This window comes from Dysidea avara, chromosome 7 (genome assembly GCF_963678975.1).
Source record: "Dysidea avara chromosome 7, odDysAvar1.4, whole genome shotgun sequence".
In the NCBI taxonomy this organism is placed as follows: domain Eukaryota; kingdom Metazoa; phylum Porifera; class Demospongiae; order Dictyoceratida; family Dysideidae; genus Dysidea; species Dysidea avara.
The window spans coordinates 23,045,559-23,073,131 of NC_089278.1; the positions used below are offsets into that span (position 1 = coordinate 23,045,559).

The 27,573-nt window shown below is 39.4% G+C and overlaps 4 protein-coding genes and 1 long non-coding RNA gene across 5 annotated transcripts in view; 1 reads left to right on the plus strand and 4 right to left on the minus strand.

The window, feature by feature from the left end:
• On the minus strand, nucleotides 1-1,792 carry LOC136260342 (bone morphogenetic protein 4-like). Its single transcript, XM_066054033.1, has 2 exons — nucleotides 1,217-1,792; nucleotides 1-1,027 (listed from the first exon to the last, which is right to left on the minus strand). The coding sequence occupies exons 1-2, from the start codon at nucleotides 1,545-1,547 to the stop codon at nucleotides 216-218; spliced, it is 1,143 nt and encodes a 380-aa protein (XP_065910105.1). The 5' UTR covers nucleotides 1,548-1,792; the 3' UTR covers nucleotides 1-215.
• On the plus strand, nucleotides 308-7,764 carry LOC136260349 (uncharacterized). Its single transcript, XR_010703506.1, has 3 exons — nucleotides 308-2,843; nucleotides 5,744-5,926; nucleotides 5,989-7,764. It is a non-coding gene; the product is annotated as an uncharacterized lncRNA (long non-coding RNA).
• LOC136260340 (transforming growth factor beta-2 proprotein-like) lies at nucleotides 1,931-4,046 on the minus strand. The gene is made up of 3 exons (XM_066054032.1): nucleotides 3,786-4,046; nucleotides 3,230-3,679; nucleotides 1,931-3,024 (listed from the first exon to the last, which is right to left on the minus strand). The coding sequence occupies exons 2-3, from the start codon at nucleotides 3,558-3,560 to the stop codon at nucleotides 2,213-2,215; spliced, it is 1,143 nt and encodes a 380-aa protein (XP_065910104.1). The 5' UTR covers nucleotides 3,561-3,679; nucleotides 3,786-4,046; the 3' UTR covers nucleotides 1,931-2,212.
• Nucleotides 4,201-27,573, minus strand: part of LOC136260336 (uncharacterized) — a 26,305-nt gene continuing 2,932 nt past the window's right edge. The window contains exons 3-16 of the mRNA XM_066054025.1: nucleotides 25,853-26,071; nucleotides 25,402-25,688; nucleotides 24,803-25,054; nucleotides 23,891-24,086; nucleotides 23,562-23,844; nucleotides 23,125-23,255; nucleotides 22,888-23,067; nucleotides 22,473-22,638; nucleotides 22,064-22,416; nucleotides 7,267-7,378; nucleotides 7,093-7,220; nucleotides 6,649-6,859; nucleotides 4,472-4,601; nucleotides 4,201-4,412 (exon numbers count right to left, since the gene is read on the minus strand). Of these exons, the coding sequence (XP_065910097.1) occupies nucleotides 4,310-4,412; nucleotides 4,472-4,601; nucleotides 6,649-6,859; nucleotides 7,093-7,220; nucleotides 7,267-7,378; nucleotides 22,064-22,416; nucleotides 22,473-22,638; nucleotides 22,888-23,067; nucleotides 23,125-23,255; nucleotides 23,562-23,844; nucleotides 23,891-24,086; nucleotides 24,803-25,054; nucleotides 25,402-25,688; nucleotides 25,853-26,071 (2,751 nt within the window). The 3' untranslated portion in view covers nucleotides 4,201-4,309. The remainder of the gene's footprint in view (nucleotides 4,413-4,471; nucleotides 4,602-6,648; nucleotides 6,860-7,092; nucleotides 7,221-7,266; nucleotides 7,379-22,063; nucleotides 22,417-22,472; nucleotides 22,639-22,887; nucleotides 23,068-23,124; nucleotides 23,256-23,561; nucleotides 23,845-23,890; nucleotides 24,087-24,802; nucleotides 25,055-25,401; nucleotides 25,689-25,852; nucleotides 26,072-27,573) is intronic.
• LOC136260345 (uncharacterized) lies at nucleotides 7,386-22,056 on the minus strand. The gene is made up of 2 exons (XM_066054036.1): nucleotides 9,246-22,056; nucleotides 7,386-9,189 (listed from the first exon to the last, which is right to left on the minus strand). The coding sequence occupies exon 1, from the start codon at nucleotides 18,639-18,641 to the stop codon at nucleotides 17,853-17,855; it is 789 nt and encodes a 262-aa protein (XP_065910108.1). The 5' UTR covers nucleotides 18,642-22,056; the 3' UTR covers nucleotides 7,386-9,189; nucleotides 9,246-17,852.

Consider the following 27,573-nt stretch of genomic DNA (forward strand, 5'->3'; position numbering starts at 1 on the left):
TTCTAGTGATCATAATTTCATTAATATGTGATGAAATAATCAGAATACAATAAAATGTTATCTTAAATATCATGTAAGAACAAAAAGTTGAATTAAAAAGTGTTTAAAATTGTGACCGACCAATCGATTGCACAATCCATTATTATTGTTATTATAGACATTAGATATCTTTTCTGTATAGTTACCAGTGGAGGGGCTCATTGACTAAGAGGTTATCATAGGCAGCTACATTTAGTGGCCTTAGCTGTGGTGTAAAACTTGTATGTAATAACTTCAGTTTTCACGTTAATAAATATCATGGATATTAGTTTGTGCTCTGTTGGTACACAACATCTCTTCACAGCTTCTTGATTGGAGTGAAAATATTGCAGTGATGTGAGCATTGCATGATCAGTAGTTGGCTTAGTCTGCAGTCTGGCACAATGTCCGCCACACATGCCAATATTAAACGGCTTATTAGGGAGAATTAACTTCAAATCACCATTTGATAAAGCTTCACGATCTACCATGAAAGTTTCGAGGTCACAAGACTTGTGTATTGTCACAACTTCTCGGCGACGTCTTTGCGGTTGAGTGGTGATATGGGTTGTTGAGTGTTTGTTCCCCTTCAGGACTTCTCCCAAAAACTTAGAATCATAATCATGAGTAAACACAACTAGTAAAGGTTCTGTGTCCTTTTCGTCTTCTTCTCCTTTATAAAACACTCCATCACATGATAGATGATGATGATGTCCTGCAGTCAGCTTGATCTGGATACCATGGTTCACCCAGCCTTGTTTCCAGCCCTGAGCTATTGGAGTGATATCAAATGTCTTCCATCCAGGAGTGGCATCTATGTGTTTAAAGGTGAGCTTCAGTGGTGACTCAAGATCCTTCTCTCTCAGTATATAATAAATATTAACATCATAATGGTCAGTTTGTAGTGTGGCCTTCTGCAGCAGGCGCAGTTCAGCATGAATGATCTCCTCTCCTTCAATCTCTTGCTTCTCCACATCAAACTTGTAGAAGCCACAGCCACTGGTGACACCTACAAGAACACACAGGTGGTGGATCAGACTGTATGACAAGCCATGTCCTCCTAATGTGAGGTCACTATCCCAACGGTATATTACATGATTGTACTGGGGCTTGGTCAACTTTATAGTTTACCCAAGCTAAGCATACAGCGGTTAAGCAGCTGACTTAATCATTGTACTGAACAACAATTTCAGCTTACCGCTTGCTCTGTTCTCGTAAGATTTTATCGTGTTCACTGCCATCTTATCATTATTTCCCAGTCCGTTTGGAATTGTAAAGTTGATGAAGAGATCCTTCAGATAGCTGGGGATGGATAGGTTAGCTAGAGCTAGTTCGTCAGCAATGTCTTTTAGTGCTTCCGGACCATTTTGTGCACCACTAAGGGATCTATCTGCTGGATTGGCTTCCCTACGAACTGGTGTCTGCACCGTCTTGCTACTAGTAATTGGTATGGAACGAGCACTACCCAGTAGTGGCTGTAATATTGTTGTTACAACTGCAACCATTATAGTAATCATGGATAACTTCATTATCAATTTGTCTTCGGAGCTTCTACCTTTGAATTACAAATTGTGCTCTGAATTGCCTTGAATTAGCCTACGTTTTATAATACTTCTTGCGAACGATTTTGTCCGTTAACGCCTTACAATTTCCGTATAATTTTTAGAAAAAAAATTAATTTCTTGGTATGAGCTACTATCACACGCAACACTAATCACGTCCACTCTGCAAAAACATATATAAGTTGTTGACGGATTGCTTTACTGTAAGGCACTATTTAGGATATAGGATTATTGTTGGCCCAATACTATTCAAATGCAATGACACAGCTGGCACTAGATGAATGGATATGTAAACCTCAGCTCTCAATGTACCATTGGTACTACCCTAGCTAGTATCCCCCTGATTCAAGTGATGATAATGATTTCATTAATGCGATAAAAACATCAGAATACAATAAAATGAGGATGATCATGTAATAAAGGCAGCGTAATAATTATCATGTACAACAAACAGAAAATGTTAAGAATTAAAATTTGAATGAAAAGTGTTTTAAAAAATTGTGATTGTGTGATCGACCAGTCAATCACACAATTGATCCATTAATTATTATATTACTATTATAGACATTACAAATATTTTCTGTATTGTCATAGATAATATATACCTCTGGTATTGTTCATTGACTGAGTGGTTATAGGCAGCCACATTTAGTAGCCTTGGCTGTGCTGTACTTTGTCACTGTATATTCTTTATTCTTGCTGTTGTAATAAATCATATTAATCGGTTCGTACTCTATTGGTACACAACATCTCTTCACAGCTTCTTGATTGGAGTGAAAATATTGCAGTGATGTGATCATTGCATGATCAGTAGCTGGCTTAGTCTGCAGCCTGGCACAGTGTCCGCCACACATGCCAATATTAAACGGCTTATCAGGGTAAAATAACTTCAAATCACCATTTGATAAAGCTTCATGATCTACCATGAAAGTTTCGAGGTCACAAGACTTGTGTATTGTCACAACTTCTCGGCGACGTCTTTGTGGTTGAGTCGGAATATGGGTTGTTGAGTGTTTGTTCTCCTTCAGGACTTCTCCCAAAAACTTAGAATCATAATCGTGAGTAAACACAACTAGCAAAGGTTCTGTGTCCTTTTCGTCTTCTTCTCCTTTATAGAACACTCCATCACATGATAGATGATGATGATGTCCTGCAGTCAGCTTGATCTGGATACCATGGTTCACCCAGCCTTGTTTCCAGCCCTGAGCTATTGGAGTGATATCAAATGTCTTCCATCCAGGAGTGGCATCTATGTGTTTAAAGGTGAGCTTCAATGGTGACTCAAGATCCTTCTCTCTCAGTATATAATAAATATTAACATCATAATGGTCAGTTTGTAGTGTGGCCTTCTGCAGCAGGCGCAGTTCAGCTTGAATGATCTCCTCTCCTTCAATCTCTTGCTTCTCCACATCAAACTTGTAGAAGCCACAGCCACTGGTGACACCTACAAGAACAAACAGGTGGTGGATCAGACTGTAAGACGAGCTATGTCCTCCTATGGGAGGTCACTATGCAAGATCAGCCGTACATTACATGGGACTATTGTACCGAGACGTGTAGGTGGTCAATTATTTAGTTTACCCAAGCTAAGCATACAGCGGTTAAGCAGCTGACTTGAGCTATTGTACTGAACAACAATTTCAACTTACTGCTTGCTCTGTTCTCATAAGATCTTATCGTGTTCACTGCCATCTTATCATTATTTTCCAGTCCGTCTGGAATGGTAAAATTGACGTAGAGATCCTTCAGATAGCTGGGGATGGATAGGTTAGCTAGGGCTAGTTCGTCAGTAATGTCTTCCAGTGCTTCCGGACCATTTTGTGCACCACTAAGGGATCTATCTGCTGGATTGGCTTCCCTACGAACTGGTGTCTGCACCGTCTTGCTACTAGTGGCAGGTATGGAACGAGCACTACCCAGTAGTGGCAGTAATATTGTTGCTAAAATTGCTGCAACTAGAATGATCACAGATAACTTCATTGTTTCTTGGATCGATTCGTCTTCCGCACTCCTAGATTTGATATCGAAATTAGTTTTTAAACGGTTACAAATTATTGAACACCTTTTATAAGAAAATAGGACAGGTTTTTTCCGTAAATCTACGTATAAAGGAAAGAGCAAACAAACAACTAAGTATGGTATCAAGAATTAATAATAAGAGAGGGTATTTATCTCTTATTATTAACTCTTGATGGTATTTATCACCTTTTAATAATTAAACCACGGGCGGCGCCACTGAAACTGGTAGCTTATTAATTATGTTTCAAGTGGTATACGGTCACTTAATAAACTTAACATCACCACAGCTGATGCAACAATAACGCTGGCCACTTCACTATAAAGGCATACCACTTGACCTGGTACCAAGTTGTTGACAATGATTGCTGTACTATAAGGCATCTCTTGGCCCTATATATTTAGGATTTTACATCATATTGTTGATCCAATATCATCTGGAATGCAGTGACACAGCTGGTACTAGATGAATGGAGGAGATTTAGGATCAGCTTTCTGCTGCGGAATGAGACAATGTACTACCTCTTGTGGGTAGATACCATATTTGTGATATCTGGGAGAGTGAAAACAGGCGATATGATCTGTGCAGACCACACTAAATATGTCCAACAGTAGCAACCAAATACAATATATTAGCAGTAATGATGACAACACTACACTGACTATATTTAAGGAAACACACACCATATTACACTACACACATGACACATATACTATAATTGTTCCCCATCCTTAAAATCATCAGTCTCTGTATTACTGACTAGTGCAGTGGATAACATTACATCATTGTCCATGTCTTTAGCACGGGAGTATTCGCTACAGGAACACATTATTGAACACACATCACCCAGTTATAGTGTGTGTGTGGTACTTACTATGACCTCTGGTAGCCACGAATGTTACGACAATAATACCAGCCAATCAGAACAGTCAACAACATTGTCATGACGACCAGACATGCAATGATGATCCCGACCACACCCCCTGCACTGAGTCCAGAAGAATCTGTAGGACAAGGTTTCACAGTGGAAAATAAAATTTTAAACTAGTTAATTGTCACCAATGAGATCAAGTGTATATTGTCTGTTGTACCTTGTGGCTATGTAGTTGTTGTGATGGAATAGCATACTATTCCTTACATAGAAATTGTTAAGGAATTATTTCAACTAATTTTCGTTCTTGTTAATAAAAGCCAGCTATAGGCAGTGAATATCTTTATTTGTAGCATTGATATGGTTTCACTAGCAATACTACACTGAGGCCATGTTACAGGTAGGCAGGAGGTAGCTAGCAGGCAGGGGAGTGTGACACCTATCCTACATTAAGAGTTGCGACGCCAGCTGCTGTAGCATCATAACTTCCCCCTCCTGACATCCAATCACTAATAGAAGAGGCCAGCTAGAATTTGTTTATCCCAGAACATCAACTTGTAAAGGAAACATGTGCTTTTATAGGCACAGAGTTGAGTTATAAGAAAAGTGCATACTGGGATTTCAATTGTACACACTGTGCATTGAAATGTTAGTACTCAGACCACACCATGCCTTAGTCTAAAATGAGCCCATACTAGCTGTAATAATGGGATGGACTACAAGCCTATTAAGTTACGGCATGTACAGTATATATGTGTACGTGTATGTGCAATCCAAGCATTGCATGAACAAAAAGGAGCTAACAGCAGTGAGGAGGGATCTTATCTGGTAAATGAATCTCTTCAATACTTAATGGTGTATGCAGTGTGTGTAGTGTGATTCACATACCATTTTTATGAATATACGGAACATGCATGACTATGTAACATACAAAACAATTCCTCTTAACTGTTAGCTGCTGTGTGTGAGCATACTGTGTAGTTATGGTTACTGGGTAGTGCTAGTGTGGTAGCTACACATCTCGGTACATTTCCTACCAGTGGGAGGCTGCGTGTGTGTGTGCGTAGTGTAGGGGATTAATGTATGCTCAGAGAACAGAGATATGTAGAATATGTATTTTTAGTGTTTGTGTGTACATGTATTGATATAATATTGTACATGTGTAGTGTGTGCACATACGGTACTGGCTGATGTTAAGAAACAATCTAATGACCAGAGATGTAACAAATAAACTGCTGATGCTACTATTCATAGTGATATCAAATGTTGTTTTAGATCAGGTCCATACCAGACAAGGAAATAAGCTAAGCATCATGTGGAGCTGTTAACAAGCTAGTAATTGATCATGTCTTCTCCAAATACTGTGAAGGGAAGCCAGGCATTGTGAGGCTGATTACAATAAAGTCATCAAGAGGTCATCGCTTGGTCATACCGTCTCACCTTTTTTTTTGTCATGAGGTATGTTTGGGACCAACTAGAGATTGTCATCATATAATGGAACACACCATTTCTATTATTAGCATTCTGAAGAAGACAGATGGTGAACCGAATCAAATAGTAACACTTGCTATCAATAGCATATGCCAAGCAAAGCAAACATTGTCTAGTTCCCATCTGTGTCTGTTCCATGTAAGCTACAGGGTGTCTACCTTGTAACATATACTTGTGTGCATGGCTGGCAAAGTTGGACAGAATTCCCTCTTGTACAATCTTAACTACAAGCTATGGCAGTCGTGTTGCTTGTACATGTAGGGAGCTGTTCCCTTGTTCATTATGTCATTTCTCCACCTGGGATCTACCATCTAAGTTACTTGTCTCTGGCATGACCTGATACTATACACAATACTGCTATGTACATTACAAGGGTTATGTCCATGTTTCCAGGAATGGGCACGGAGTAATGAGTTTAATTCTCTTGTTAACACCCGATGTCATTTCTGCCCCCCAGACTATGTATGGTACACCCTCAGGCAGCAGAGCCCTAACTGAACAAATCAACACCACTTGCCTGTGAGGTATTTAGTGTATTAATAGGTAATGAATAATGGCCTGATTGTCAGGAATTGTTCACAAAAGGGACCAGTGTAATCTGATAGCCAGAAGATTGATAACTACACTTAGTCAAGTGTTACTAGTGTAACATAATGAAGATCACTAATCAAAGAGGAGTACTAGCATACCTGATCTGGATGAGCGAGAACTTGATGTGGGACTACCTGTTGTACTAGTAGTTCTTATAGTCATAGTGGTTGTAGCTACTTGTACAGAGATGGTAGGTGGAAGTGACAGACACTTAGCATCATCAGGACGTAAAGGCTCCAACTCATCAACCGTCAAAGGGAACACAACACAAGGTAGCAATGTCTGTTGGTCGACCAGTGAGGCAATAAACTATAAGATTATGTCATTATTATTGGATTACAATAGTATACAACTGGATATCTTCAAGAGTACATCATTAATTGGGAAAATTTTTATGTCTAGCATGTATAAGGGAAGGCTACCTGGCTAAGAGTATAATTTATGTGTGATATTTGACATTTCAGGAAAAATTTTAGTGCTAAGCTAAAATGATCAACTGCAGTTGGCACTAGTGAAGATATCCAATTCACATTACTACTTACATCACGATCAGCTCCAACATCTTGTAACATTGCTAGAGTGACATCGGCACACACCACGCCAAGCAGGTTACCAATGTTGACAGTCTCGTCATAGTGAGGTTGGCACACAGTAACCACCTCCCCCATACCTGTGTAACTGTCAGTGTCACCACAACCCCCCTCCCCATGTCATACCTGTGTAATCATCATACACTTCAGACCATACTGGTTGTGACACGACCACAGATCGAGCCAATACTTGGTAATATGACACCACTGCATCAGTAGTGTATGATGAGTATGTGACCTGTGCGAAGAGGAATTGATTACTAGTAACTTCCTGTGGTCACATGATGCAAATTCCTTCCTGCTCTGTCATACTATTTTAGTTATGATGAGGTAATTATTAATGATGTGACTATAATAGTGATGTAATTGCTGACAGCATAGTACAATAGAACCCAGACAACTTGGAGCCATGCTAAATTTCAGTGTTCTAAGTGTGCATACAATACATGGTATACACCACTGCACTTGTTATGTGTCCTGCCCCATTGGACATATATTTAACTCAGTTAGATTAACACACAGAAACCAAAAAGTAACTATATGGGTTTCCCCTTTGTCTCTCCCCATCTGGTACACATAGGGCTTGTAAAATAACCAATGGGAGGAGAGTATTGATAAAATGAGAGCATTAGTTAGTAAACATATTCACTGTCATTCATAGGGCTTCAGATCATGTTTATTGCCACTTGAGGGCACTTGCTGAGTTGGCATAACCAACTTTCCTGTTACATACCTCAAGTGACTTACAATTACCACAGAAACTAGAGTTATTACAATACTTGTATGGTTTCTGAAGTGCTAAACCATTAATAACTGTCTATAATTACATTATATAAACTGATTGGCCAGAATTGCACCAATTAGCTAGTAAATAAACTCAAGGGTATAATTTGTAAGTGTTAGATACTAGATGAGGTGTGAAACAGTAAACTGAAGTGTTCACATAGTCACGCAGCTACAGCTGTCCCAGACAGGTTCAATGCAAAGTGTCTGAAGAGTGATTGTCACAGTAATTGTGATGTGATCTCCAACATGTGCTCTAGCTGGCTTGACTAGCCAATTTTAAGTGGTCATGTACTTTACCAGTTAGGGTGAATACAATATGACATGTTCATCATGAGTCAGGCAAGGTCTAAAAAAGCCCTACAAGCATTTTTGAACCAGCAAGCTGCTCAGATACTACCCCAGCTGCGGCGATCATAACTCCTTCAACCATTATACACTGTCTCGGGTGCCCAATGTTATAAAGAATTTATCACTTTATTACCATTATTGGGATGCATTGTACAGAAGAAACCTTATAACTCCATTCAATTCCATTCATTCTGGAAGGATATAAAATTGTGTGACAAAGCTAACTGAACCCTGAATACTGTTGGTAGATAGTTGAAGAAATAACCAAGCATGATACCATATATGGAGGTGTGTATGATGTCATAGTTAACATTTCCTGCAGTTGTACAAGTGACATAGCTCAGGTGGTTTCCCTACTTGGTAAACATAGAAACCAGCACCCCATACCAGGAACAACACAAACATCCATGCACAGCATCATGCTTCCTTCCATGTTGCTAACTGTAGGGCAGGAATGTCTGTCACATTACTTGAGTACAGGAACTAGGAAGGACTTTACTATCCTTGTATAGCGAAAATTATGATATGGGACCAGTGGGACCAAAAAATATTGCCTTAATAATGAGGTGGTCTCAATAATAAGGTTATGAAATATAATGACCTATTAGCAGTGGCCATAGCAATGAGGTGGTTTTATTAAAGTAGTGCTAAGTGAGGTTTCGCTGTATCATTAAGGCACATCTTGGGCAATGCAAGGAAAGGCTTCTTTAATAGCAAAAGTATTTTACTCTTGATCCAATATTTACTCGTTAATAGTTTTTTTCCCCAAAGTCCACTTGTGGTATTTTTACGCCTCACATGCAGGCAGAGCTGGGGATTTACAAAATTCCTCACCTTTGTACAGTACATGTGCTGTTAATGTCTGCAAATTAGTTGATCAATGCCCTTCAGAGACGACTTTGGGTGACAAATCCCCTTCAACATATGATAGGTGGGGTATAACATTGAGGTGTACACTCTCAAATCCTTACCAGTGCATGTTCTGAATGTTACATCACCTAACACTGCAGTTAGTGGGGGTAAATTAGAGTGTATGATGAATTAGTACAGCACATTCAAGATGAAAAAGTGACCTATCTTAGTGGTAAAGACATCCTGGAAATAGCTCACCACACATTACGTAATAGTATTTACAAGACTATGCAATTTACAAGAGTTTTGGTCACCAGCTGAGTCTTCTGTCTTTTAATTAGATAACCTCTTTTGTGTGGTTGGATGTATTGGGCAAGCACACATAGGGGGACAAGCAATTGGTAGTACGCCAAAATGGAAGGCTCAAGGAGCCAGGTCTAATAGTGAACTCCAGAACAGTATGCGTCAGTCATCTGGTAAGCAAAACAGCCTGGTAGCTAAGGCCATGAAAATGATACAAAACAACACCGGCATAGTGACATGGTCTTTAACAGCAGCTCACAATAACAGATATCTCAACTCTGTTAGGTACAGGCATATTATTAAGATTTCATCATGGCATTTTCTCCCCTCCCCTCTTGCTGCAGTAACTAGTTAGGATACACAGATGACTAGCCCAATGTTGACAACCAACATTAGTAGAAATAATCATCCTGCTGGTCCCCTGCTTGTTTCACTGCAAGTCAAGCAAGTCTTGTTTTAACACAAAAAAATCCCCTTTTTAGTGGTAATGGGTGGGAAATGCCCCCTTCCCACCACACCAACAGTTTGTTATTCCAAACACAACAGTGATAATCTAACCAAAACAAGGTCACTACAAAGTGTGTACCTGGTCGATTTGTACTTTAGTAAGTAATTGTGTAATCACTTTTTCACATGCTGTGCTTGTGTATTACATAGAGATTTTGAAGGACTGTTTTATGAAAACAAAGAACTGTTTAACTTAAATAAAATGCTATTTCATTTTCATTACAGGCATATTAAGAGGTATTTATGGTTTATTTCACATAAATATTTCACTTGGCCATACAGCTTAGCAACTTGTCCTAACAAGCATACATCAACACTAGGGGTACAGTGTAAATGAGACCTCTGGGACAGAACAACATCTACCTACTTTCTTTAAAGAAGTAGCCACTAAGTAAGGCTTCAGCATAACACAGAACAGAGGACTGCAAAGAAATCATAGTCATTTCTCACAACACACTGAGCTCTAATAGAGCTGAGAAGCATTAGTGTAGCATGCATGAGTAGTGAGGTCATGAGGTGTGGTCCAATGGTTTGGTTAGGCAGTTATGAATTGGTGAAAACAAATAAGTACGTCAATAAGGCCCACACTGTGCTTTTTGTCGATGACAATACATGTGCCCATCAATAGTCATACAAGATTACTCTATGGATGTGTGTAATATGTGAGAGGGTGTGTTGTGTATGTGTGTGTGTAGTATGTTTGTGTGGGTGTGTGTGTACATATCTGCACGAGTAGAAGCAAATGCCAATTGTCCATGTCTTGAATAATATGTGTAAGTTAAGGTGGAAGCATATACATATCCCTTCCCCTAAAGTTGACTATCACTTGAGTTGTGCACAGGTGGCTCAGTGTTTCTTCATAGGCATAACTGTGTTGAAAACTTTATGTGTGTGAGCACATGTGTGTTTAAGTCACAAAAATTCTCTAAGCTTAAGCACACCCTTGATGGTAAGTGACATACACTACAGGTCACCCTATAGATACATTCTACAGTCACAAACCAAATAACCCCAGGCTATCTGCACACTCCAAAGTGCAAAAAATCCAGGGAAGAGGGGATGAAGGTTGAAGTGTCATTAGCAATGCAAGTAAAGTGTTTCAGTAGATAGGCAATGAACCTGGAACCATGTGATCACCATGCTACTGCAATCTAACCGCTCTCATGGAAAATACAGTGTGTAACATTTTAAATTACCAGAGGTAGCCAAAACGATGCTATCTATTTGTTTTATGACCAAACTTGTACTATATAGACACTTACTGATTGTCTGATGGCTGAAAACCATTGCACTTCGACTCTACAAAATGAACAAAGATGACCAGAAAGTACTTTCAACAAGTTACAGCACAGCCATGCTTGTGCAATATGAAAAACCAGCACTCCGGTGTGGTATCTGGCCAAATACAGTACTCAGTTTCACCTCATGCTGTATTAGTCTCTTGTCTACATCCTTGTGTTATTATTTTTATATTGCACTCACAGCGCTTAAAACTGACTGTTATTTCTTAGACAACTTGTTACTATGCCCACACAAGTGCTTTAATAACCTACACACCAAAAAAAAAAAAATCTGCTTTCCAAGAATTTCTGTCCTAATGTCTCCAGCCAGGCACCCACTACATGCCATTGTGCACCCACCCAGATGTACAGGTAATAATGTGATGTTAAACTAATTAATATGGTCAAATTAGAAGGGAAGTTAGGCACTTGCTGTAACTATACACCAGTAAACAAGACTTGTTGACCCTGTTAATATGATGATGTTAAGAGGTCACCCTAACATGGTAGTGTCCACTAGCTAGTAAACAGTACACTACTATTTTACACTTGTGATCTCGTCACACTTACTGAATGTGTAACTATGTGTGCATACTGATTGTGTACCTATTAATTAGAAAGTAGTTTAAGATTGTTCTAGAGTGATATGACATAGTTTTATATAAAGAACAGATAACACTTATTACACTGTCACACTATTCCATTAATTCAATGGACCCTCCAATCATTCACTGGTAACATTCAGGTGGGACTTTGGGTGCCCACCCCATTGATATGATACAGTTTTCTACAGGGTCCTAGTCCTGCCTGTCTCCAGGAGGACTTGCCTACACTGACTTGTAGCAACTGAGTCATAACCATATAAATGACAATTAAAAGTTTAGCTATTTGTGTACACAAAGTGGGTATGCTGTCAGTGTCAAATTGGCACATACACAGTAGTACCGTCCCACAATTTCACTTTCAGTTTTATGCCACAACACCGATGACTGTGGTCAAACGGTCACACACAATTACCTTCACGGGATAGTAAGACATACATCCTCTAAACAATGACCGACTGTATAATGTCAGCTGCAATGCAAACTTCTTGTGGAGTAAGCCACCCAGACATGTGACTAGCTGTAAACATGAGGGGAGCATCCAAACATCACATGATGACCAAATAAAGCAATAAATAGTCTACTGGTTAATTAAAATCTTAGTTCCTTGTTATCATCAAGCCACAAAAAGGAAACTATTTTTGTCCTGTAAATTTAACATCAACAGAAACTGAACACTACCAAGGGGAAACAGTCCATTCACTTCAAATACTTCTCAGTAAATGTTGTAATTCAGTAAACTACAAATTACCAAACAACTAGCCAATGTTCACACAAAATTGTTAGTTGTAAGCTAACAGCTGTTCAATTGTTTACAAACATGGGAACAACACACTGAGGCCAAAAAATTACTTGTGAGAAGAAACACATTGTGAACATGTTTGTGTGTTGGACAATAACAAATAGTGTAGCAGCCCTGCATGATATTAGTAGTGGTTTACATAGTATGTGTGTGTGTGTAACATGTTATGTTACTGCCCAAGAAATCCATTAAGCAATATAATTTGTACTAGATGCTATTATGAGTGATCACATTTGAACCATCTCCCTTAATGGACTAGTTCTGATTGAACAACACTCAACACCACAATACAACAACATTGTCATCACTTTCTTATAAGGAAACAACAAGACAGTACCTTCCAATTCCAACAGGTACCATTTGTAATGGTGACCACAGGTGATTGTATAGAAGGGTAAAGTATGTATGTATGTATCTGTCTGTTTGTGTGTTTGTCAAAATAACACATAACTACTAGTACACCCTTGTGGTCGGCCTAGGTGCCTGTTTCTATGGAAACAATACAGCAAAACAGTTTGGTGGTGGTTGTCATGGTACATCGGTTGCACTACCCATGGTAACCACATAACCTGTTCTACCAACCTTCACAATGACCAACTGTTAATATTACTGTATATGTTTTTGTGGTGAGCCACACCATTGACTTGTATTGATATTGTCCTCAATGTTACAGCACAGATTTCCTTAAAGAAACCATCAAGGGCCACTTTGATGTTCTAGCACCAGCTGTACCACTTACATTATTTAACACAATATCTCCTTTCCCAAACTGCTAACTGGTACAAGGCAACCTGCTAGCACCAATAAAGTGGTCCAGTTATGATGTTTGGCAATTAGAAGATCCATGCAATATTGGTGATTCATTGAGCAAGAAACTTTTCCAGCTATATGAAGGGAAACAGCCTATCTAGCTGCTTTAATAAAGACCTAGGGAAGCAACGTCAGAGTAGTTGAGACAAGAACGTAACTTGTATTTTCTAAGTTGATGAAGTCAGGACAAAAATGGAATGTACCACATTTTACACCTGTAAACTACTAGTTTCATGCCTCTAGGCAATAGTCTTTGTCTTTTTCCCTGATGAAAAAATTTATAAAATTTAACAATTAATTTGTATCCTCTGATCACAGTAGAAATGACTCATTTTCACCTGAAGACATACAAGTGTAGTACACACTTGGGTTCTTTGAATGTACCAGATGTGCTCAGCTTTTGCAAATCTTCTACCTCTTTAATAAGGCCACCTCATTGTAGTGGCCACCTATACAGGTCCCGAATACAGCTACGGTGTCCTTCATGACCTCATCAATAAGGCCACCTCATTATTGAGGTCACATTATTTTGATCCCATAGGTGGCCCTATTAATGAGGTATTTCCGCACTCGCTTACATTGAACAATATTCTTCATCATTACAATTTCATGAAGGCCACATGAATAAATTAAATGTTACATCAAGCTGTGAAAATCATTAGCATGGAATTACAATATCTAAATGTGTGGCCATACAGAAACTATTAGTCGTATCTAGACTGAAAAAAAGGCTATGTGGATGTAAACCTCAATACTGTAGACTCTGGTTGCTGGGCACATGCACTCATAATTTTCGGAGGAATTAGTGAAATTTACTATGCTCGTTAAGCACATGTGTTTATAAATAACTGCAATGAATTTGGAGAGCATTTTTCATGGCCAACATATTTCCAAGCCTTACAAACAGCTAAGCAGCAGTTTCAACTACAGTAAATGTACACATGCTTAACAAAACAGGTGTCTAGCACAAGTATGTCATGTGTGCTTAACAGACAATAATTATGTACTTAATAACCACATGTGTCTAATAACTGGAGTTTGTGGTATTATCATGTCATTAATACAGACATTAATTATCCTGAACCTTGGTTTTGAAGTCCAGCTTGACTCAATGAAAATAGTATAGCCACCCTCATGCTGGTAAAATTACAAATGTTTTTTTTCTTTCTTTCTTTTTTAAACATCAAAATGGTTAACTATCCACACATTAGTTGATAGAAGAACATCACAAAATAATCATTATTAGTTTAATGTACACATCCAGTAAGTGTAACGAGATCACAAGTGTAAAATAGTAGTGTACTGTTTACTAGCTAGTGGACACTACCATGTTAGGGTGACCTCTTAACATCATCATATTAACAGGGTTGACAAGTCTTCTTGTTTACTGGTATTGTTAGTCAAATAGGGATGTATTTACTCTTTGTACTTTACTCTGATCCCTCTACAACAGCAAAACGCTTGGTACCATAATACTTCCCCATGATTACGTTCCTTGCATAACCAATCGGATGACGTATATTAGCTAGTCGTGAATGTTCCATTCCTGTTATCCCAATGCAAAGCACTATAGTGCCGTGATATTTAAATTACTACCACATTATACCACTCAACCTGCTACTAAACTGGTCAGTGATTAATTGTGCAGGTGCAGCATTTAATTCATCAAAGCCGACAAAGCTGAGGGTTTGTCAACTTTCCTTCCATCAAAGTTTTTGTTCTATGGTACTGTTAAAACCATATGATATATAAAATTGTGATGCAGTGTATATAAAGGATTCAGATGGTCTCCACTGCACATGTGATACCTTAAACTAGTGCAATTGAAATTATTAATAAAAAATGAAGCAAGGTTCCAGCAATAAAAAGTAGTGAAGAAAGTGACATGAATGATGGCAGCTATTACAACAAAGCTATGTGTGAAAATCTTTACACTGGCATGATACCACCATCCGTTCAATGTCAAAGTAGGAATTTCCCCACATAACTACGTTGTAATAGCACGTCCCTTATTTCACTACTTTTAGTTTTTATCCCATGAACCTAACTTCCTTTTAATTAATGATTTATTTTGTTATAGCATATCTATAATATACACGTATGGTTGTGACTGCTTTATTAGAGTATCTTGATCTTGATTTGTTTATCTCAAGTGAGTTATGCAATGGATTAAGAGGTGTAGCTATCATGTCTTTTTCTGTAACAAAACTGCAGCTGGTTGCAACTAGATTATTATTAAGGGGTATGGTCATGCAGCAATGAACATTAAACATGTTCTGATCATTTAAGGGCGTGGTCACACCATGCAACTACTCTACCTTACAGTGGTGTACCGTATAGAGCAAAACGGTGGCGGTGGAAAACATTGGCAAATTGCTAGCGATTCGCCAAAGTTTTCCACCTCCAAATTCTCTAGCTTCTTTTTTTTAAATCGATTACTCGCGATATTGTGATTTTTTTTTGTTAGGCAAGTGGTGAGAACGTGGTCATCTGAAACAGTGAAGTACATACTATGTCTTGTTTGTTCATCCTTTGAAACGAAAAGGGCCGAATTTGCCTGAGCCAACTGGGCCTTTGAGTGAAAAGGTCCCTTCTACTGCTATAGCCGCCACTAATGTGAAGGTTGAAAAGGCCCTCGAGGAGGAAAAGGTGAAAAGAAGTGAAAGTCGTCAAGGTCCACGAGGAGAGCCTTATATATTTCGAATGGGGACTCAAAAGTTTGAATTGGGCAAGCGGGCAGCTGAGCATGGCGTTACCGCAACAATTCGCTACTACGAGGATAAATACCCGGACCTGCCACGGCTGACAGAAACCAGCATTCGCAGGTTTAAGAATGCCTATAAAGATGAAATGAAGCTATACGTGGGTTGCTTGGGTAGCACAGATATAGAATTTCCGAAGGAATTGCCGAACAAGAAGACTGGCCGCCCATTGGCTACTGGAGACGAAGTTGATCAGCAAATACAGCACTATTTATTGGACACGAGGAAAAGGGGCTTAACAGTGAATACAAGTGTTGCCATTGCTGTTGGAAAGGGTATACTGCTAAGCAAGAACGCAAGTCTTTCAACAGAAATCTTAACCAAAGAATGGGTGAAATACTTGTTTAAAAGAATGGGACTAGTTAAAAGAAAATGCAATGCACAGGTTAAAGTAGATGCTGAGAAGTTTGATGAAATCAAGAAGGCGTTCCTCCAAGATATCAGAAGTGTAATCACCATGGATGAGGTACCAGTGGAGTTGATAATCAATTGGGATCAGACTGGTCTCAGTTATGTCCCAGTCTCAGAGTGGACCATGGAACAAGAAGGTGCTAAGCGGGTTCCAATTGATGGCAAAGATGATAAGCGCCAGATAACAGCAGTATTTGGGTGTTCTATGACAGGTGATTTTCTTCCACTGCAGTTGGTGTACCAAGGAAAGACCACTAAATGTTTACCCTCCTTTCAGTTTCCACCACACTGGAGTATCACACACACAGAGAATCATTGGTGCAACGAAGGAACAATGGAATTGTACATTACAAAAATCATTTTGCCATATCTCTGTGAGACCAAAAAGAGGTTAAAGCTTCACCAAAACCACCCATCCTTATTGCTGTTTGATAATTTTAAGGGGCACTGCACCGAGAAGTGCTCAAATTACTTGACAGTAATTATGTAAATGTTGTTCTAATTCCGGCCAATTGCACAGATAGATTGCAGCCATTAGACCTTAGTGTGAATAAGAGTTCTTACGCAGAAGTTTTCAGAGGTGGTATGCTCTACAAGTTTGCTCCCAATTGGAGGGGAAGACTTTGAAAGCACCTGTTGACCTACGACTCAGCGTGATGAAACCACTTGGAACAAAATGGCTGGTGGATCTCTTTGACTACTTCAAAGGCAAACCTGACATCATCAAGAATGGTTTCAAGGAAGCAGGAATACTTGATTGATTGTATCAAGTAGTCACAAGCCTAGACTAGACTGCACAATTATGTTGAAGTGATTAGTTATTGTGTAGCTTGCTATGTATTATACAGGCTTTATTGTAATTATTGAAATACATGATTAATGATAAATTACAGAATCACATTGAATTTCATATTACCAGTATGTACAATGCCTACACAATTCATGAATACTGAAATCTCTAAGGAAATGGGGTAAGCTTTTGTCCTTCCAAGCAAGTCACAAAATGTGACCTAAATGATTCCTGGTGAAACTTCTGTTTAGACGGATTTTGACCATGTGCTAATGCCGTGGCAAATGCCACAGCAAACAGGCCACAATCCTTTGTTCCCTTTTGCTTTTGTACTTTAGGGAATTTAATCTTATTCAGTCAGTAAGTCAAGTCACTAAGTCAAGTCACTAGGTCTAAGTCCTTGTAGGTTAGGTAATCCTAAGGCTGCAGCACATGTTGCTGTTAGACCTTCAGTGCTGGTCACTGTAAAGTGTTAATAATAATCACAGCTAAGGATTTAAATAGGGTATATATTGTTTCTCTAGTTTCTTCGTCAGCATTTCTGAATGCTGAATCGTATATAAGAATAGCATTTCCTGCACTTCCAACGGTAGTTGCAACAATCCAGTGGAGACGACTGGCACAGTGAATAATTTGCAGCATCTTTTCTTGCTTTTCAAGTTCTGGCGTCTCCTTTTGCTGCAATAGGGTAGATTTCAAACCACTCAACTCAGGAAATTGTGCTTTTAGTAAGCTTTGTGCCAAGTTGATGTGAATATCAGACAGCTCCTCACCCATTATAACATACTCAGGGTCAATGTCACTTATCCTGGCTTTCTTGCAAGGCGGTTCACTACTTGATTCACCATCATCAGTGATAACAATTTCATGAGCACTGATGTTTCTATTAACATCAGTGCTCATGAAGATCCTTTCAGCTTCAAGTGGGTGATCATGGTTAAAAACTGCATCAGGTGAGCCATCATCTTTACCAGCAACATCATGTGAGCCATCATCATCTACAGGTTGCCTTGGGGAATCATCAGTTGGTATAATCATCACACCGAACACGTCCTCAACCACCTTTTTTGCTTTCTCCCCTAGTTTACAATCTTTTGTTCGGAAGATGTACGGACAAGGTACTTCTAAGCCCCCTTGGGGCAAATCGTGGGTGTACTGCCTTGGTCCAGTAATGACGCATACTATGGCTCCCCCACGACGGATGAATATTGAACAAACAGTAGAAATTAGACAGGGCACAGGGCACATGGCCCACCATCACGCTACCTCCCGAAGAATCACCAGTACCGCTCTGTTCAACTACTGCCACCGCTGAAGTGTCCATGGGATTCCCAGGTTCTCTTTCACATCGAAGCTCTCTTCCATCGATAGGAGCATTCCAGACATCTTTATACTTGTGGTACCTACGAACTACGCTAGCCAGTGTGAACTCGTGCATCACTTTCCCAGTCACGTGTAGAAAACTTTGAATTGTGGGTTTCCATACAGTACAGGTATCACGTGAATTCGTGTAGGAAGATCTTTGCATCCTAAGACACCAACACAAGTCATGAGCTTGCCAGGATGTCGTGAGTAAATTCGCCAATGTTTTCCCCTCGCCAATTTCAGATAATGTGCATAAATTCGCCAAAGTTTTCCAGCCAAATCCCTGGATGCATAAAATTCGTCTAAGTTTTCCACCACCAATATTTTACGTTATACGGTATGTGTTTTGTGGCATCTAATACACCCCTTCTAAGGAAAGTGTTAATTGATATGGAAAATTAACGCAGTTTCCTTGTATGAAGATGAAGACAAAAGTGCAATATTGAAAATAAAAAGGAAAGGCAAAGTACAGAAGGCAGACACTTGTCAGATACAGAACAGGCACATACTACATGTGAGTTTGTTATGGTGGTGGCCATGTGCTGTGGCCTCTAGCCTTGTAACTGTGGTCTGGCATATAGGTAGGCAGACCAAAGCTTGGGGTTTTGGCTTTTTTCTTTCTTCTGTTATGGTATGGTGTGCATGCGTGAAGAGGGCTGTAATAAGAGTAAACCGCTGAGTTTGGCTACTTTGGAAGTTCGTGTGTATCCTTCGTGCCACGCCAAATCCTGTCACGTAACAAATTGGGGGCTTGTCCGGGAGCATCAGAAGACTAGTCGTTTAAAGATTTTGGTCGCGGAGACATTTGGTTTTCTACTTTCACTGCTCCCTCGTGTTCACCCTGTCCGATTCTAACCATAAGTTTCTAATCCTTAGTACCAGGCGAATGGTACCACAACAGGTGTGAATACATGTATTTGTACAATTGGCATTGTTGTTCGTGTGTCTCGTCTATGCAGGATTTGTTGTGTTATCGGCACCAGTGCACATTAGTTGGAATTAAAAATTTGCAATCATAGACAAGTCATTCTCATTGTTGTTACTCTCATCGTTCCTATTACGTTGCTGTGGAGTGGATAATTATGTCATTCTCAGTAGACTCTTTCATGGAATCACCCAGTATGTTGTCCTTAAATCCCTTAAAGAAGGTGGAGCTTCTCTCCCTTGCTCAACACTACCAAGTTGGAAGCCACTCAAGCTATGAAAAAGAGTAAAATTCGAACAATAATCATTGAGTATTTAGTTGAGGAAGAGATCGTGTCCGAAGATGAAATACCATCAACCACGAATGCTATTGAACTGAAGAGGCTAGAACTGCAAGACAAGGAGAAGGAGTGTGAAGCCCAGTTGAAAATGAAAGAGATGGAATTACGAGAGCAGGAATTTGTTCTGCAGTTGAAACTCAAGGAACTCGAAATTGCAGCAGCTTCTACAGCTCCACCTGTACCTACCAGTCAACAAGCTGAATTTGATGTGACTAAGCAAGTACGGTTTGTCCCACCCTTCCAGGAGACAAAGGTTAATAAATATTTCCTGCATTCTGAAAAAGTTGTGTCAAGTCTGTTGTGGCCTAAACAAGTTTGGACACTACTCCTTCAGAGCTCTCTGTTAGGTAAAGCCCGTGAAGCCTACTCAGCCCTATTAATAGAACAGAGTTCTGACTATGACACAGTGAAACGCTCTATTCTCAAGGCCTATGAGCTTGTTCCTGAGGCCTACAGACAGAGGTTCCGAGCCACCCAGAAGACAGATACTCAGACCTTTGTGGAGTTTGCACAGGCAAAGGAAACTTTGTTTGACCGCCGATGTACCTCTAAAGGAGTCAATGGAGACTTTAACCAGCTCAGACAACTGTTGATGATGAAGGAGTTCAAACTTCCTACCTAGTGATATTCGTACCTATCTGGATGAACAGAAGGTAGACAGTTTGCATGAAGCAGCAGTTTATGCTGAGGACTACTCCTTGACACATACCACTTCCTTTGGAAAGCCCCATCCCTGTGATGGTAACCCAGCAGATACCACTTCATAAGGTTCACTTGAAGTGTGGTCTAGTGACTGGAGCTGTAGTTGTCAGAGTGAGACCATCCTTACCAGTCCAGGGTGTGAGTCTCATACTTGGTAATGACTTAAGTGGCATGTGTTTCCAATGTGCCATAGGACTCAGTGTCGCCAACTGTTGCAGCAGAGCAAGCCCCAACAAAGGTGTATAAGGTCAGTAATTCACAGCAGGATCTCAGTAGAGAGCAGGAGATCGGGCACATCACATGGTTGCTAGGAAAGAAAATGGTGGACAACCAAATTTTTGTAGGGTGGTTACCAAAACAAATTTGCAGTAGGGACTTGGAAGACATTTTGTGTGAAGTGAAACAAGGATACGACTAGGTTATGGTTTTGTTGGGTTTGAAAACAGAAGAGATGCTAAGGATGCAATATGTCTGGAAAATGGCAGAGAGGTCATGGGTACTAGGATAGTTGTGGAATGGTCTAGAGGGCACAAGGACAAGAATAGCATACATGGTTATGATCGATATGACTGCCGTGCTCATGATCGGAATTGTTATGATAGAGGAGGACAAGATGACAGATACTCTCGAAGGAGGTCTTATTCATGGTCACCACCCTGACATAAGCATCGCAATACCAGTGACTAATTGACTTGTGCATTTCACTTAATTATTAACCATTTCCTTACCCTACTGGTGTATTAAGGTATTTTATCATGTAATTTTTAGACAACTTTAATTTTTATACCCAAATGTGTGTGCGTATACCTTTGTTGTGTAGGGGTAGTTTTGTAGGGGGGAGAGTTATGGTATGGTGCGCATGCGTGAAGAAGGCTGTAATATTTGTAAATGTCTTCTTGTTTTAGTGCACTTGGACTATTCCATAAAGGTGATGTTGATCAGGTATGATATTTCTATGATGGCTGTGCAGGAACCGTTCATTTTAGGGGGGGGGGGGGGACTCTACTAAACAATACTACAGTTTGATACGTGTTAGGATTTAAATGTGCTGATTGTGCTACAAACAGACATCAACAGTTATCCAAAACCCTGGAGATCACCTGGTGTTGGAAGTTACACACTGGTGTCTATTTGTGTGGTTAAGAGTGTCAGATTACAAGGTATCCTGAGATTAAGTGTTAATACCAGTCTACTGTTACACAAAAAATGGCAACTCAAAATGTCATGAGGCTAGTACAAAACACTCTAATACAACACACACACACTGTCATGTATATATCCCACAATGGCATTAAGTTTAAGGTCTTTACAGCATTTCTAACTGAACGACACACTCACCTTGTTCCAAATTCCATTGTGATTACATGTCAGTTGGACTGCCAGGTTGTCATAGTAACCAATAGACTCACTCACTATGGAAGTCACAAACAGGTAAGCAGGACCAGTTTGACCGGTTAACATCAGGTTACTGTTGCCATTAGTAACAACATCAAGAGTGTCCATAGTAACCAAACGATCAGTAATAATAATGATAGCTAGTTGACAACCAGCGGTGATATTGGCATCATGTGATCTTGTGATGACATCAAATGCCATGGCAACCAGAACATGTTGATCAGTATCCGTCGTTACTAAACTAGATGTCAGCATTACAGCTTGTTCCCTGTTAGACTGGGTTGCCATGGTGAGGACTGTAATTGGTATTTCAGTAGTAGTATAAATATGGTTAATTTTAATTGTAGCTCACCATTGTTATCACTGAGAGGTGAATTAATAATCATAAAATAATCCAATGCCGACAATGTATTTAATAAATCCCTGACTGCTGCCATAGCAACTGGTAATCCTTCACTAGTTGTAATGTCCATTACTATGACAACATCTTTACGGCCTGATGCAGCAGTTGCATAAAACTGTGAACAACATTAAACCTGCTTAAATATAGGTCACTGTAACAAGTTCACCCCCAAATGTGTTGTTCTAGTTTGTACACGTTGACCTGCCTAATGTAGCCACCTAAATTTTCAAATGTAACAAGGTCAGCTGTCTACTTAATGTGTCCTTTGTGTACAAAGTGATCTAGCCACCTGCTTAGTAAGGCCAGAAAAATATTTCCTAATAGTGATCAGAATATATAGACAGGATATGTTGTCATAACTCACTGGTCGAGTTCGAGGATCGTAGGTAGGTGAGTCACACTGGTTCAACCTAATTGCTGGGTATACCCGGAGGAAGCCATCTTGAGAGGCATAGAACTGCAATGCCTCCTGAGGGTTGAGGGTTAACTGACGACGCCATAGTCTCTCCAGTGATGAGGTGTAACATAGTGACTCAAACAGTGGCTGTAGGTAATATCACACATTATGACACGTGTACACTGACATACCACACACACACACATTATTGGCAGTGTAGTCCATAAGAGAGAAGCCCTCTAACTGATCTTGAGCTGATGGTGACAATATCACATTACTACTAGTGTTAGTAGAGTTGATAGATAGTGATGGGTTGAAGGTGTAGGGGAGGAAATCTGTTGATTACAAGACATACCCTAAATTAATCAAGCACTTTGACATATCAGAGGAGGTTGGTCACATGTTTGTCATGTGTGATTGTGTAACCAAATATGATGCCTGTTGATGACACTGATACTGCATGGATACAGTACTAGCTATAAGGCATGTCATGGATCTATAAATTCCCACACATTAAAAATTTGGCATTGACACTGAGGTGGAGTTGAATAGGTATCTATGAGAGATTTTTAATGATCAACCTCCTCTGTAGCTATCTCCTGGATATATACAATGACCACTATTTTAGATACAAGACGTACCATCAGTGCAAGCATCATACACAGAAGCCCTATAAGGACACTTAATTTGTTGCTGTGGTGATGAAGAGTTCAACAGGCTAATCACATCCATCTTAGTTGCTATCACCAAGTCAACCACATTTCGTACACCTTGTTCATAGAAGGAGGTCACCTGATCCGGTGTAGACAGGTTAGCTTGAGTGTCACAAAACTGGTAAGATCTGATTGCAGCTCTGATGTCATCAGTGACATTACGTGATGGACAACTGTTTGTAGGGGAGGGGCTGGATAGTTCAGCTAGCACCTGTATGATGGTGTGCTATACTTAGAAACAGATATAGTCTTGTTACCTGGCTACCATTACTGAGGGATTGTAGATAAGTGGCATTAACATCTACACATGTTACCCCTAGCAACTGAGCCATCGTAATATCCCTGACAGGTACACATGCAGACAACACTTCTGTTGCTAGGAAGAAATCAGAATACACCTCAGTCCATGACACATTATAGCTAGGCTCCAGTGACTGCACTGCTGCATAGAACCTGTAGAGGAGTAGTGTGAGAGTTTGTGTGTGTGCATGTGTGTGCGTGTGTTTGTGTGTGTGCGTGTGTGTGAGGGGCAGTGCCCTCTCATTTTTTTCCAGAAGCTAAAATAGAAACTATTTGACAACTTACTTTGCCTTGATTTAGTAGAGATTACCAACAGTAGAATACACTACAGAGTCCTCGAGATTGAGATACTCTAATAGAGCAGTCATGTAACTACTCAAAATAGAACTTTCAGCATAAACACAAACGTTCACACAATTTACCCCCATTAAAAGAATATTAATCAAAATATATGGGTATATAGATATAAATATTTCAAAGGCCTTCATTTAAAATCTACTTATATATCATTGCCATATGTTTGACAACTTTAATGTACTATTGAGCAACCTAAATTCCCCGTGGGTGGCATATACCAGACCTTAGATGCAGTACTTCACACACTATATAGTGACAGCCGCCCATATGACTTTGTTCCCCACTTTTTGAGTATTTCCTCAGCCTCTAACCAGTACCCCCATTGAATTATTACTTCCAAAAATAAAATTAGGTATGAAAATTTGTAATTTCAGATAGTTAATAAAAGCATGGCTGTTCTATTAGAGTGTTTGCAAAATGTTTAAAATCTGTAGTATAGTACATCTTGACAATTAGGACAATATTGGTCCCAAGGTACACTGGAACACCTTGTTATTACTATGGAAACTCACCGATAATATCCAGCAATGGCTTCCTCCACATCAAGGTTACTTGTGATAACAAAGCTATCACCTCCATTATCACAGCTCAGCTGGCCGGCATATGTGTCATCAGCCCTAATCCCGACTGTTAGTGTATAGATGTCTACACTGTATGGCTGTCGTTGTTGCTCCATGGCAACAGCATTCAGGATACTTTGATCTAGACTAGCATCTGTTAATAACACTATGGCCCTATGACAAGCTGTCTGGTTGTTAAGATACCTATATGATGTAACCATGGTGATGTAACCACGGAAATGTAACCATGGTGATTGTAGTCTGTTTGCATCACCTGAGCTATTCACATTAAAGACGTAAACATATGTTGCATTCTCACTTCAATGTTTGTATATACTATCCACACGGCGGAAATCTTTTTTAAAGCCTCGAGCCACTTGCTTCTTTTTACTAGCTTAAGGTGGCGGTTACCTCACAATTTCCGGTTTGAAAGATATTTTTATAAGGGCTTCATGACAGCACCATATAAATGTACATCAGGTGATCAGGTGGGAAGGGATTAAAGGTACAAACAGACTACATACAATTAGTGCTTGACACTTACTAATTACCTGATGGCATTACTCATCGTCATGGCGATGTTTAATGAAGGAGAAATGAGACTGCTAGTTTCCATGGTTATGAAATTTTCTAACTGTAGTCTGATTGATTCGTTAGCAGGTAAAAAGTCATTGTAAAAACGATTATTATTTGTTAACATGACATAAACAAAGTCATTATGAGCAAGCGTTTGGACCAATCTGATTGCAGCTTGTCTCATCAAAGGCAACAGGTCAAAAGCAGTGGAGTGTATTAACATATAAACAGCCTTTGAAGATGTTGCTGTGGATACATACCACTACATAGGGGACAGAATAGACATTAATAAAACACATCACACACTCTGCAAGACACTCTAATAAAGCAGTCATTTACTCTAATAAAACAGTTTACTAATTATGGTATGGCCTAAGTAACTAACATAAACACAAAGATATCACAATACACTCAAATATCACTTACTGGACGAAATCGAGGGTCTAGTTGCCGTAGGCGACACAGCTCAGAAGTTGCATCATGTGAGAAATAAGGATAATTCCTGACAAATCCGGTCACTTCATCACCATAGAAATGCCATAGCAACCCATCAACGTCATTACCAGACCCCTCAACATCAACATCACCAAGTGATATCCATGAATTTGACAATGCCTCTGACATGCATAACTGGTCAAACACGCTCTACAAGTAATGTCATCACATGGTCACATAATGTGTGAGGTACAGATAAGATAGTTCACACATCACATAGCATTACAATGAGTGGTTATGCAAAGATATTGTAGTGCCTAGGAAAGCTGTACATTGTGTTAGGGCTGGAGTTCTGGTACATATGACATGGCTTGATAGGGGGCTTGATGACACTCCAATTATCCATAATATCACAGTAGCCCATCAACATTATTCCTAGGTCCAGCAGCAAGTATCGCTACAGTGCACACTTGAATTTCCCACCCTCGTGCATCCAAAGCAAAAAAGACTGTTTAATAAGAGCATTTGAGTGCTAGGTAAACGTTCAATTAGAGCACAAACTTCAAAATCATCATCATTTTCCTGAACACTTTTGCTACTGCCTGCAGAGCATATATTGGGGTTTGGATAATCTACTATTTGTGACCGGCTGAGCAAAAGTTTGTCAAATTCTATTTTATTATTAAAATGTATTTATGCATGCTACATAAAAAAAATTATGCATGTTGAAACAAAGCTCAAATCAAACACCATCAAATTTGCTTGTTCTTAGAGAGTAAGAAAAGCCCCACACGGAGGAGTACAGAGAAAGCACTATATAGTATAGAAACACTAAAAAGGAGTTCAATAGGCATTCAGGTTCTTTTACAATGGTGTGAATTCACCCGAGCCACTCATACTATAACCCCCAAAACATTTGCCACAACATTAATGGAATAAGCCGGTCTACCTTAGAAGTTGCTAAATCCGAAATACTCTAATAGAACTGTTTATCAAAAAAGGTTGCAGTTTGAGGGTACACTGGTCATCATTAAAAATGATCAGTATGTGTCCACAATGTTTGACCCACACATTAAAATCTAATGTGTTTATGCTTTACCACACTTTAGACTATGAATACACTTTAGACTATGAATACACTGTATTCTTGTCCTGCTTGATATAAGTGGAGTTTCCCACACATCATGTTCATATTGTTGTTAACATATCAGTTAACACAAAACCATTGGACAAAACACATGTTTATTTCTTTGAGCTCAGTAGAATGAATGGACTATTGCTCTAATTTGTAAACATCAGAGCAAGCACTGGTGGCAGTTCTTGAATGATATCTTCTCTGAAATATAGGTCTAGTGAGCAGTACAACCAAAATGTCAGTAATTGTATGGTTTCCACAATGTTTGCAAACTTTCCAATATGAACATGGCTTCCCTATTGCTACTACAGCTTCATCAATCAGGTGTTACTTATTTCACAGAATCCAACAACCAATGAAGGGCCTCCATTACTAGACCATAGTCATGTTATGAAAACTACAGGTTAAAGCATACCCACATATGGTAGAATAATACACGCACGCTGATCTCTTCTCTGTTATTCACATTCCACAATAAATAGTGGGTTTATAGGACCAGTGTTTATTCTAGGGCTGATAGGGGTGAACTACCCCCCTAAAATCTCTTAAAATTGTGAGTGACTATTACAATATACTT

Bases quoted from the DNA above. Each gene is read 5' to 3' on its own strand.
- LOC136260345 (XM_066054036.1), bottom strand. From the start codon at position 18,641: ATGTGCCCTGTGCCCTGTCTAATTTCTACTGTTTGTTCAATATTCATC.
- LOC136260340 (XM_066054032.1), bottom strand. From the start codon at position 3,560: ATGAAGTTATCTGTGATCATTCTAGTTGCAGCAATTTTAGCAACAATA. The intron at 3,025-3,229 runs GTAAGTTGAAAT...TTGTTCTTGTAG, and splicing joins TTATGAGAACAGAGCAAGCA to GTGTCACCAGTGGCTGTGGC.
- LOC136260342 (XM_066054033.1), bottom strand. From the start codon at position 1,547: ATGAAGTTATCCATGATTACTATAATGGTTGCAGTTGTAACAACAATA. The intron at 1,028-1,216 runs GTAAGCTGAAAT...GTGTTCTTGTAG, and splicing joins TTACGAGAACAGAGCAAGCG to GTGTCACCAGTGGCTGTGGC.